Raw genomic sequence first — 11,948 nt, forward strand, 5'->3', positions numbered from 1 at the left:
CCCCTTCACACCCCCCACTTGAGCCTGGTGCACCCCCAGCCCCCTGCACCCTCCCCTTCCCCCTGTGCACCTCCCACCCCCGTGCACCAAAATCCACATCCACGCCCCCCCAGTTCATCCCAGTGCCCACCCAGTTCATCCCAGTGCCCCCCCATCACAGCACCCAGCGGCCCTGGAGCTCTCCCCCCCCCACCTCCTCCTCTGAGGTTTGGGGGGGGCTCAGTGCAGGGCCAGACACAAGGGGGCAGCTGGGTGTGCACAAGTACATTTATTAAAAAAAATAAACAAACAAAAAAACACAACAACAACCCAAATAAAAAAAAAAAGTCACATGGAATGGGTGGACAGGAAGGGCTGGACAGGGTCTGGTCCCCCCCCAGCAAGGCCAGTAAGGCCCCAGAGTGGGACCAGCACCCCCCCCCATGAAGGACAGCCACGGGCAATAAGGCAGCAGGCGACCAAAGCAGGGGATAAATTAATGCTACGCCCCAGCCCTGCTCCCAGGGGGCAAATGGGGACAAGGAGGGGGGGCGAGGAAGGGATGCGAGCAAGAGCCAGCCCCCCAGCCCCGTGCTGAAGCTGGCTCAGAGCCGGGGCAGAGCAAGGGGGAGCAGGAACCAGGATGGGACCCCCCCGAGTGTCCCCAGCAAGGGGAGGGGGAGATGGTGCAGAGCCCCTGCCCCAAGGGAAGAGCTGATGGAGAGGCAGCAGGAGCAGGGACCCCCCCTCCCCGAGCCCAGGAGCGGGGTCTCTGCCCCACAGAGGGCTGGGGGGGGGGTCCTGCCATACATTCAAGAGGGGCAGGCGCTGCCTGTGCGTGGACGGGAGCAGGAAGCAAAGTCCCTGCAGAAACCCAAAGCATTGGGGGGGGGCCCTGCCCTGGCATCAGGACGCAGAGGGGGGGGGGCCCTGCCCTGGCACTGAGACACAGGAGGCAGAAGGCACAGCCCCAGGGGGGAGGCAGCAAGGCAGCTCTGCTCCGACCCCCCCCAGCCCCTCAACATTCCCCCAGGAGTAGGGGGGCTGCCAGGACAGGGATAAACCCCGGACCCCCCCAGAGGGAGCACACTGAACCCCCCCAGGCTGTTCAGCAGCAGCAAACCCTGCTCAGAGGGCTCAGAGGCGGGGGGGTCCCTCTCTCCTCTCCTTGGGGAGAGGGCACCCCTGCCCCTCCCCAGCTGCAGGCAAGGACCTGGGGGGGAGATCTGGCGGCCCCAGGAGTCCAGGCCCACCCCCCCTACTTGTCGATGAGCCCCCCCTCCTTGAGCTTGAAGTAGAAGAACTTCTCCAGGGTGTTGGCACACTTGCAGTAGTCGCTGTCGGGGGGGTTGTACTCGCGGCAGTTGGTGATGATGCGCTGCAGGTCGGCGATGAACAGCTTCTTGGTGACGTAGTAGCGGTTCTTCAGGCGCTCCGTCATCGTCTTCAGGTCTGGGGGAAAGGGTCAGGACCCCCCCCAGCACACCCCCGTGCCCCCCACCCAGTGGGATCCCAAGCCAGACACACGCAGGGGTCCCCAAGGGGTCCCCAAGAGGTCCCCAAGGGGTCCCTCTCTCTTCTACCTCACTCCATGGACATCCCAGCACCCCAACAGCAACCCCCCCTCCCCACCATGCCCCCCCCATGCTTGGGATCACTGCAGCCCCCCCCGGACCCCTGGCACCCACCGATGGGGAAGCGGATGATTTCGTAGTAGTCCGGCGCCTCCGACTTCTTCACCGGCTCCATGAAGGGCCACGCGCTGGGGTGGGTCTGGGGAGGGGGCAGAGGTTACCACGAAGGGGGCAGCACCCCCTTGCCCCAGCACCCAGGGGTCCTGCTCCCCAAAATAACCCATCCACAACCCAAGCAGAGCTGGGGAGCCGTGCTGGGCTCACCCCCTGCCTTCCCCCCCCCCCCCCCAAGGGGACGGGGATGGGGTGAAGGGCGCCGCAGCGCGCCCCCGCTGCCCACCTTGATCTGGGCCAGGAGGTTTTTGAGGGTGTTGTAGAGCTGGTCCGGGTCCTTCAGCTCTTTGCTGCAGGACAGAGCAGGGCCATCAGCACAGAGCAGGGCCCATGAGCACAGAGCCCATCAGCCTGGGGGGGCTGCAGGGGGCACGAACCAGGAGCCCCCCCTGGCACCGCTGGTCCCGGCACCACTCACCCTTTCTCCTTCCCTAGAGGTTTCCAGCCCGTTTCTCCTGGAAGAACAAGGCTCAGCATCACCCCAAAGCCCTGCCCTCAGCCATCTGAGGTCAGGATGAGGCCCTGCCGCCCCCCCCCCCCCCGAGGACCCTCCATCCACTGGACTCACGGATGCCGGGGACGCTCTCGATGGGGATCTGCCGCACGCCCTCCTTGAAGCAGGTGAGCCCCGGGTACACCTTGCGGATCTGCGCCTGCTTCCTCTCGATCAGCTTCTTGATGATCTGCAGTGGGAAATTGGGGGAGAAGAGACATCAGCGGGCACCGCAGGATGCTCCAGGACCCCCCCCGACAGATCCAAGGAACGAGGCTGCGCCCTCCTCCTGCCCAGGGCCAGCCCCTGGAAGCCCTAAAGAAATCCCCAAAGTGACCCTTTTGCTGCCCTGCAAACCCATTTCCAGGGAAGATGCCACCCCAAAAGGGGAGGTGATGGGGTTATTCAAGGGATGGCTCCCACCCACCCCCCCTTGTGGTCCCCATCACCGCCCTCTTGGGGTCCCCATCCCCTTGGGTTTGGGATGGGTCAGAGCGAGCAGATCCCGGCAGCCCCCCCCCCAAAAAAAGCAGCACCTCCTTCTGCTTCTTGATGATGTGGGACAGCTCGGTGTAGGGGATGCGGGGGTTCAGCTCGCACTCCATCAGCGTCGCCCCCTCGTAGTCCTTGATGTAGCCCAGGTAGCGGCTCTTGGGGACCTTGATGTCCTTGGAGAAGCCCTGGGGGGGGGATTAGGGGGGTGGGAGGGGGCTCGCAGGCAGGGAACGAGGCCGAGGGGGGAGCCCCAGCAGGGGATGGAGCCCACCTGCTTCTTGAAGTAGCCGATGGCGTACTCGTCGGCGTAGGTGAGGAAGTAGAGGATGTTGTGCTTGATGTGGTATTCCTTCAGGTGGTTCATCAGGTGCGTCCCGTAGCCCTGGGGGAGCCTCTGTGAGCTGGGGGGGCCCCCCAAGCCCCCCCCACACACTCCCCAAGGTCCCCCCAAGGGTGCCAGGACCCCTCCGCCATGCATGGCAAGGCAACACCTGCAGGGCACCCACTCCCACCCCAGCACTGGCACCCCCCGGAGCTGGCACAGCACCATCCTGCCCCCCCCACAGTCCCCCCTCCCCGAGCCCACCTTCACTTGCTCGTTGGACGTCACGGCGCAGAAGACGATCTCGGTGAAGCCCTGGGTGGGGAACATGCGGAAGCAGATCCCCCCGATCACTCGCCCGTCCTTGATGAGAGCCAGAGTCTTGTGCTTCCTGGGGGGGTTTGCAAAGCCCAGGGTGAGACGGGGAGACCCCAAAACCAGCCCCCAATTGTTGTGTGTGTCCCCCAAAACCAGCCACCCACGGGTCAAAGACGAGGCGGGTGATGTACTCCTTGGGCATGCGGGGCAGCTGGTGGGAGAAGACGTTCTGCAAGCCCACCAGCCACATCAGGATCTTCTTGTTGGATTTCTGCGACAGTGAGTTGCCGATGACGTGGAACTCGATGATGCCTCGCCGCTCCTCCAGCCGCGCCGTCTCGTCCCGCGCCGCGTTGGCCGACAGCAGGCTGGTCTGCGGGGCGAGGAGGGGGGGAGCAGCTCTGACCCCCCTCCGTCCTCTTCCAGGGGCTCGGGTGGCACGGGGACCTCGGAGCCCACCCGCGGTACCCGAAGTGCCCCCCGGTAGCGCCGTACCTCGGGGCCCAGCATGGCAGCGGGGTCGGTGATGGTCAGCATCACCTCGTTCACCAGCTCCATGGGGATGTCGCCCATCACACGGATCCTCTTGGCGTCCTCCAGCGTTAGGCTCTCCGGCAGCTTTCGCTTCTCCCCTGGGGACCGGGGGCAGCACCTCAGGCACCGGGACCCCAAGGAGCCCCACGGGGACCTCGGAGCCCCCCCAGGACCCCCTCTCCTCCCCACACTGGCCCTACCTGCCATGGGTTCTGGCGTGCCGGTGTCCATGCTGGCAGCAGAGCTGCTGGTACTGAGCTTCTTGCTGAAGAGCGGCGTGGTGGGCACGGCCACGGTGCTGACGGCAGCTGGAGGAGGGACAAACACCCCCCATGGGACACCCACGATGGACTGGAAGCACCTCGTCCACACTGGGCAGCATCCCAGCCGTCTCCTGACCCCACTCCTTCACCCCCCCCCCCAAGCCCCAGGGAGCTGCTCCCCGAGGTACCTGGGCGCGACACCAGCTGGGCACCCTCGGCGGCGGGCACGGTGAAATCCGCCTCCCAGATGGGCGAATTCTCACCATAAATCTCCTCCTCCAGCATGGACAGGAACCTGGAGAGGAGCCACGCATCAGGCAGGGGCAGGAGCTGGATGCCCACAGCCCCGGGGAGCTGGGCACAGCCTCACCGACGGCACCCCCGCCTCGGGCACCTACTTGGGGAAGTGGGTGAGGATGAGCGTCCGCTTCTCCGGCACCAGCTTGTCCTTCTCCACCCGGAATTTCTCCAGCAGCTGCCGGCGGGTGACGGTGAAGATGGACTTGAGGAGGCTGCGCCCGAAGACGTGAGTGGTCTCGTAGCGGGGGAGGCTGTCGCAGCTCTGCGGCACGTGGCAGTAGCACAGCCACCTGGGGGGACAGGAGAGCTTCAGCATCCCTCCTGGGATGGCTGCACGAGCCCTCCTTGGGAAGCAGAGACCCACGGGGCTCGTGGCCCACGTTATTTGGGAGCACAACATCTGGATTCCAGCTCTGGGAGAGCTGGGGAGAGGCGGAGGATGCGAGGTGTCCCCCCTCTGCCTGCCCCCATCCCTCACCTGGTGTAGTTGACCTTGTAGGTGGCCACGTCGTCGTTCTGCGAGCGCTGCCGGAATTGGGACGGCGTCTCCAGCTTCCAGTAGTTGAGGCAGAGCAGGAACATCTTGGAGAGCTCGTACATGGTCTGCCGCTCCTTGGGGGGCAGGTGGCTGAACTTGTACTGCACGAAGTTCAGGACTCCCTAGGGGAGAGGAAAGGGGGGTGGTGGATGGGCACCGGGGGGGTAAAAACCACAGGCACGGGAGCGCTGGAGAGCTCAGGGCTGGGGCAGCCACTCCCAGGCACTTGCAAATTTGGAGAAAAAGGGAGAAAAAGCAGGAGCAGGGTGGGCCATCGCTGGCCATCACCGCACCGCTGCTCAGCGCGCCCGACCCCAGGCACCCCAGCCCTCTCCAGTTGCCCACTCTTAGGGTCAGAGCGGAGAGCTGGAGCCCGAGTTTGCACCACGAAGCAAAAAGCCCTGCTGTTTGCACAACCAGGGGAACAAGCTGGGGCTGAAAACCACAGGGCAGGTTGGGGAAAGGAACAGCAGCCCCTCGGTGCCACCTCCCACAGAGGGTGCAAGCGCCGGGACCACCGAGAGCAGTGCGGGATGAGGACAAGGCACCGGCACGGCTTGCGAGCCTCACCTGCTCGATGTTGGGTTTCTCAAAAGGGGGGCTCCCCAGCGACCCCTCGACCACCGGCTGGCTCATCTGCAGGATGCACTTCCTGAGGAGCTGCAAAAAAGCCCGTGAGGCCTCATCACTTGTTTAACGCATCCTGGAAATCCCCGTCCCAGGAGAACCCAACGCGGGGCAGCAGGCAGCGCATGGGAACAAGGTGGGTTTATGGGGTGAAAGCGGGGCTGGTGGGACACATCACAGCCCCAAATTAAAAAAGAAAAAGTCCCAGGAGGTCAGAAGAGAGGGTAGGCAGCCGGCCAGCCCCAGACGCACCTTGAACAGGTAGAAGTAAACCTGCTTGGTGTCCGTGTCCTCCTCCTTGTGCACCGACATGAAGAGGTTCTCCACGTCCACCACCATGCCCAGCAGCCGGTTGATCTCCTCCTCCGAGACGTTCTCCAGGTGGGACACGTGGTCGGCTGCAGCGAGGAGAGCACTGCGGTGAGACCCCCCCCCACATCCCGGTTCCGGGGGGGGGTCCTGGGGGGGTCCTGAGGGTTAGGGGCAGGGTTTGGGGTTACCCAGCGCGTGGCTGCAGCTGCGGCAGGGCTCGCTCAGGTTGGTCACCGGTTGCTGCAGGTCCATGCGGGGGGCCGTGGGGGGGTTGGGGTTCTTCCAGCCGTTGCACTTGCAGGCATCGTTGGCCTGGGACGATGGACAGGGAGGGCATCACGCAGCAGCCCCACATACTGCCCGGTGCCAGGGCTGCTGCCTTTGGGGGCTGAGAAGCTTCCCTTCCCACCCCGAAGCACCCATCTCACCCCAAACATCCTCACCGCCCCCCCGTCTGCACCCCCAGGATCCTGCAGAGCTCGGCTCCCCCATCCTGCACCCCCTGCCCGGCTCAGCACCCTACTCCTGTGCCCCTTATTGATGCACAGCCCCGTACGCCCTCCTGCATGGCTCAGCACCCTGCTCCTGCACCCCCTGCCCATGCACAGCCCCACACCCCATCCTGCTCAGCGCCCTGCTCCTGCACCTCCTGCCTGGCTCAGCATCCCGTTCCCGCACCCCCTACCCACACAGTCCACACTCCATCCTGCCCAGCTCAGCACCCCATTCCTGCACCCCTTACCCATGCACAACCCTGCACCCCCTCCTGCTCAGCTCAGCACCCTGTTCCTGCATGCCCCTGCTCATGCACGGCTCGGCACCCTACTCCTACCCAGCTCAGCACCCTGCTCCTGCACCCCCTGCATGGCTCAGAACCCCGTTCCTGCACCCCCTGCCCGTGCACAGCCCCACACCCTATCCCGCCCAGCTCAGCGCCCCGTTCCTGCACTCCTTACCCGTGCACAACCCTGCACCCCCTCCTGTTCAGCTCAGCACCCTGCTCCTGCACCACCTGCCCATGCATTGCTCTGAACCCCATCCAGCACAGCTCAGCATCCCATTCCTACACCCCTAATCCATGCACAGCCCCACATCCCGTCCTGCTGAGCACCCTGCTCCTGCACCCCCTGCATGGCTCAGCACCCCGTTCCTGCACCCCCTGCCCGTGCACAACCCTGCACCCCCTCCTGCTCTGCTCAGCACCCTGCTCGTGCACCCCCTGCCTGGCTCAGCATCCCATTCCTGCACCTCCTGCCCATGCACAGCCCCACACTCCCTCCTGCTCAGCACCCTGTTCCTGTCCAGCTCAGCACCCTGCTCCTGCACCCCCTGCCCAGCTCAGCACCCCATTCCTGCACCCCTAACCCATGCACAACCCCGCACCCCATCCTGCTCAGCTCAGCACCCTGCTCCTGCACCCCCTGCCCATACACTGCTCTGCACCCCATGTGCCCAGCTCAGCACCCCACTCCTACACCCCTAACCCATGCACAGCCCCACACCCCATCCAGCTCAGCACCCCATTCCTACACCCTTTACCCATGCACAACCCCGCACCCCCCCGCTCTGCCCAGCACCCTGCTCCCACCGGACTCAGCACCCCCATCCCTCACCCCTCACCCCCCCCTTTACCCCCATTACCCCCCACACCCCCCTTTACCCCCCCCACCCCGGCTCGCACCTTGCACGCCGAGAACACCCCCAGCTTCTCCAGCTTCTTGCCGCGGGGGAAGCCGCGCACCTGCGCCTTGCGCTGGCTCGCCCGCTGCTGCTGGCTGAGCCCGGGCCGGGCCGGATCGCTGGAACCCGCTCCCCCCCCGGACACCGCCGCCGCCGCCGCCGCACCGGGAGCTCCACCGCTGCCGCTCCCGGTTCCCCCGCTCGGTGCCGCCGCCGCCGTTGCTCCGGGACCCGGGGGGGGTCTCCCGGGTTGCGCGGCCTCCGGCTCCGCCATGCCGAGCCCGGCGTGCGCTCCGCCAGCACTGCGCCTGCGCGCCGGGCACGCCGGGACCGGTAGTCCGGGAGAGGAACGGGGGCGGCCCCGGGGGGAACCCCCCGGGGATCCCGGGGAGGCGGCGCCGGGGCTCCGCTGCCCCCCCCCGGGGGGGCTCCGGGCTCCGTGTCCCGGTCCCCGAGGAGCGGAGCCGGGTCCCACCGCGGTCCCATAGTCCCCGAGGTGGGGGGGGTCTGGTTACGGGCCCGGTAACGCGGGGCCGCCCCCGGGGTGGGCACCGAGCGAGGGGGGGGGTCCGGGGCCGGTGCCCCCGGGGCCGCGGTGGCGGGAGCTGAGCGCCCCGCGCTGCGCTGCCAAATATGGAATGTGGCCACGCCCACATCCCCGCCCACTTTGCCTAATATGGAGCGAGGCCACGCCCTGCTTGGCCATATATGGGTGTGGCCACGCCTCTCGCCTGCAGAGCATCGGTGAGGCCACGCCCACCTGGCGCGCCACGCCCCCTGTGCCCAATATGGAGCGTGGCCCCGCCCCGTTCCCGCGCTCTATGGGAGAGGGACCGCCCCTTTGCCCATATATGGAAAGACACGCGCGGATTCCATTAGGGGGCGTGGCTTGGCGGCCAGAGGGTTCGCGCCAAGCCCGGCGGCGCCTGGAAGGTGCCAGCAATAGCGCGGGGGGGGCACGTGCCACGGCTCGGGTGCCACGGCCCCAGCCCCAAAATCCCAAGGCTGCGTCCCCCCAGGGTGCTGGGACACCCAAGGGTGCTGCCACCCGGGCTGCAGGGGGGGCTGCTGGGGGCCAAACGGGGGACGGAGCCCCCCCAGCCACCCTCCTCCACCAAGGGGAAGGGGGGGCCACGGCTGTGCCCCCGGCTGCTCGATGAGCACAGCGAGGTAGGGGTCAGGCAGTTCAGAAACTCACGAGCCACATGTGTAAAAGTCACAAATATTTATTAAATATCAAAAAAATCCACGCGCTTTGGCCAAAGACCCCCCCCATGACCCACGTTGGGCCGGCACGGCCCCGCTCTGCGGCCGGCGGCTGCCCCAGCAGCCGGGCTCAGCCCGGCCCCGCGGCGCTCCCCATCACGCCTTGGCCCTCTCGGTTCCGTCTTCGGCGCCGGCCGCCTGCTGTGCTACCGCCGGTGGCATCTGGATGGGCACGTTCCTCTCGGGGGCAGCCGGCAGGGCCAGCCGGGGGGCTTCGATGCGGAGCTGCCCCTCCTTGGACAGGGAGCAGCTCAGGGCTTCGGCGTCCACCTCCTCGGGCACGTCCCACTCGCGTTTCAGCACCTCGTACTTGTAGGAGAAGGAGCCCTTCTCGTCCGTGCTCTGCGTCTCCTTCTGCCCCACCAGCACCACCTTCCTGCCCACCACCTTCACCGACAGCTGCTCGGGGGCAAAGTCCTTCACGTCCTGGCAGACGGAGAAACCCTCCCCGGAGCCCTGGGTCAGGGCAGCGCTGGTGCTCGGGGCTCGCTCGGCGGTGATGCTGGCACGGCTGGGGCTGCTCCCGCTGCTCAGGAGTTGCTCGAAGCTGCTCATGAACTGCCGAGCCCTCTCCATCTCCATCCGTATTTCTCTCTCCAGCTCAGCGAAGAGGGTGTCTGGATGCGGCCAGAGGGTGCGGATGGGTCCCAGCCATGGGAAAAGGGACCCAGAAGTGGGAGGCATGAAGTGCAGGCGGCAAAGCATCTCTGCTGCTGGTGCTGTGCTGCGTCTGGAGCTCTGCGCGGAGGCTGGAGCGGTGCTGGGCTGGGGCTGGGACGCACGGGTTTTATCCTCGCCTCCCCAGGGGTGTGCCCCTTCCAGAACGCTCTCTCTCTCCCCACGCACCCTCCTGGAGCCATCGCCTATTTTTGAGAGGCTGATTAGCCGGCAGCCGAAATAGCAGCGCCTGCTTTTGGGGACGAGTCACCCGCCCCAAATAGGGCGCTGCGCTCACCGCCGGGGGCTCAGGTTTCTGCAGAGCCACCGTGATGCAGCACACGGGACCGCTGGTCCCAGGGACTTGGGGGGGGGGGGCAACAAAGCCCTCTCCGTGGCCCCGTGCTACGGCACGAGTTATTTCGTGCTCGCTTCAGCAAGCGGGACGGTCCCACCCCCTATGGCTACGTGTCCCTGCGTCACTGCTGCCAGGCACCTCTCGCACTTTCCAGCCCCCCCCCGTGCTGGGGACACCCGTACCAGCCCCCCAGCACAGTGCCTGTGTACCCTGCCTGCTGGGGGGGGGGGGGTCTTGTGGCTTGCTTTGGTGTCACCTGAGGGTCCCAGGGTGGACAACTCTCCCCCCATGCATGGGATATGGGGTTGCGGGGGGTCCTGTGAGTGGGGTGGGGGGCAGAAAACGCAGGGAATGGGCCACGGTGAGGGGAGGGAGAGGCAGTGAGGAGAGGAGCCCAGCCCCGCTCCCTGCCTGGGAACCAGAAAGGCCAGAGATTTTTGGCAGGGGTGGCTCAGGCATCTCGTTTGGAGGCTGAGGTGATGCTGCTAATTATAATCCAGGAGAGCAGCGCTGCAACAGTAAGGGCGAAGGTATGCTGGCCATGAGGTAAGAGGCGCCTCTCCTCTGCGATGAGTAACAAGAATGAGCTGGAACGGGCCAGAAAGAGCTCTGCTCTTCTCCCGAAGGATGACGCCACGCAAGGGACGAGGCCACTCCTCCCGGGCAGGGAAATAAAAGCTGCAGGCGGCGGAGCCGGGACATAGCGCTCCCAGCCTCCAGAAGAGGAAAGAGCCCGAGAGCAGCAGCAGAAGCAGCAGCACCAGCAGCACCAGCAGCAGCAGCGATGCTTTGCCGAATGCACCTCGCTCCATTCGCCTCCAGCTCCCTGGCCACCCGGCTGGGCACGGTGAAGACCCTCTGGCCGCACGCCGAGACCATCTTCAGCGAGCTGCAGCAGGAGATGGAGAAAGCTCGGCAGTTCATGAGCAGCTTCGAGCAGCTCCTGAGCAGCCAAGGTCCCATCGCCGCCGAGCGAGCCCCGAGCGCCAACGCGGTCGCCACCCAGGGCTCCGGGGAGGGTTTCTCCGTCTGCCAGGACGTGAAGGACTTTGCCCCCGAGCAGCTGTCGGTGAAGGTGGTGGGCAGGAAGGTGGTGCTGGTGGGGCAGAAGGAGACGCAGAACGTCGACGAGAAGGGCTCCTTCTCCTACAAGTACGAGGTGCTGAAGCGCGAGTGGGACGTGCCCGAGGAGGTGGACGCCGAAGCCCTGAGCTGCTCCCTGTCCAAGGAGGGGCAGCTCCGCATCGAAGCCCCCCGGCTGGCCCTGCCGGCTGCCCCCGAGAGGAACGTGCCCATCCAGGTCAGCCCCGCAGCCCCACAGCCCGGAGCAGCCCCTGAGGACGCCAGCAAAACCCAGGCGTGATGGGACCGGACCCGATGGCCCGCACGGGGACCAGAGGAGCCAGCAGCAAGCGTCGGGTTCTAGCCCGGACAAGCTCCATCAGCACTGATGTCATGTTTTTCACTATACTGGAATGTTGCTTTTGTACCCAATAAAAATACTTTTGCATAGAATATGGTTGTTGTGCTTTTTTTTTGGGGGGGGGGATGGCTGGTGGGGAGGTGAGGTGCTGGGCTCAGCTCTCAGTGGATACAGAGAGGGAAAAGCCCCTCTGCTCCTTGGTGCCTCTGGGGAGCACAAAATAGGGTTGACAGCAGACCTCAAGGGAAGGGATCTGCCAGCACCACACAGCTCAGGATGGGGGAATTCAGCCCTGTTCTCCAGCACTGCCAGGGAGCTGCCTTCACCCCCTGCCCCCAGCACCTCCACCAGCTCCGCAGCCCTCACACCCCCGAATAATGCCACTAAATAGGAAGGTGACCGTGCTGGAGGACCTATTTAGGAACAGGCTGTCCCCATTACAGCCAGTTTTCCCCCAGGCAGCTTGGCAAGGGGCTGCTGGAGATGTCTCTGGGATGCCAGCAGCAGGGAGGGTGAAGCACGGCGTGCCACCACCACGGGACTCGTGGCCAGGTCCGGGCAGGCAGCAGGCGTGCAGGCAGGCACGTCTGTTTGTGCCAAGGCTGCTCGGAGCTCAGACAGCCCTTCCCCATGGC

General features: G+C 65.8%; 3 protein-coding genes across 3 annotated transcripts; 1 reads left to right on the forward strand and 2 right to left on the reverse strand.

Moving 5' to 3' along the window:
- Positions 1–253: 253 nt before the first annotated feature.
- KAT2A (lysine acetyltransferase 2A) lies at positions 254–8,023 on the reverse strand. The gene is made up of 18 exons (XM_038168856.2): positions 7,611–8,023; positions 6,118–6,241; positions 5,870–6,015; positions 5,561–5,650; positions 4,931–5,112; positions 4,551–4,742; positions 4,341–4,447; positions 4,090–4,197; positions 3,851–3,987; positions 3,520–3,728; positions 3,302–3,428; positions 2,987–3,097; positions 2,757–2,900; positions 2,296–2,410; positions 2,146–2,182; positions 1,954–2,017; positions 1,668–1,752; positions 254–1,431 (listed from the first exon to the last, which is right to left on the reverse strand). Exons 1-18 carry the CDS (start codon positions 7,881–7,883, stop codon positions 1,238–1,240), a joined length of 2,445 nt encoding a protein of 814 aa, XP_038024784.2. The 5' UTR covers positions 7,884–8,023; the 3' UTR covers positions 254–1,237.
- A 796-nt stretch (positions 8,024–8,819) lies between these two features.
- On the reverse strand, positions 8,820–9,669 carry LOC119714097 (heat shock protein 30C-like). Its single transcript, XM_038168852.2, has one exon. The coding sequence runs from the start codon at positions 9,578–9,580 to the stop codon at positions 8,972–8,974; it is 609 nt and encodes a 202-aa protein (XP_038024780.2). The 5' UTR covers positions 9,581–9,669; the 3' UTR covers positions 8,820–8,971.
- A 905-nt stretch (positions 9,670–10,574) lies between these two features.
- Positions 10,575–11,405, forward strand: LOC119714098 (heat shock protein beta-11-like). The gene has a single exon (XM_038168853.2). It carries the CDS (start codon positions 10,675–10,677, stop codon positions 11,251–11,253), a length of 579 nt encoding a protein of 192 aa, XP_038024781.2. The 5' UTR covers positions 10,575–10,674; the 3' UTR covers positions 11,254–11,405.
- The last annotated feature ends 543 nt before the right edge of the window (positions 11,406–11,948 follow it).

This window comes from Anas platyrhynchos, chromosome 28, assembly GCF_047663525.1.
Source record: "Anas platyrhynchos isolate ZD024472 breed Pekin duck chromosome 28, IASCAAS_PekinDuck_T2T, whole genome shotgun sequence".
In the NCBI taxonomy this organism is placed as follows: domain Eukaryota; kingdom Metazoa; phylum Chordata; class Aves; order Anseriformes; family Anatidae; genus Anas; species Anas platyrhynchos.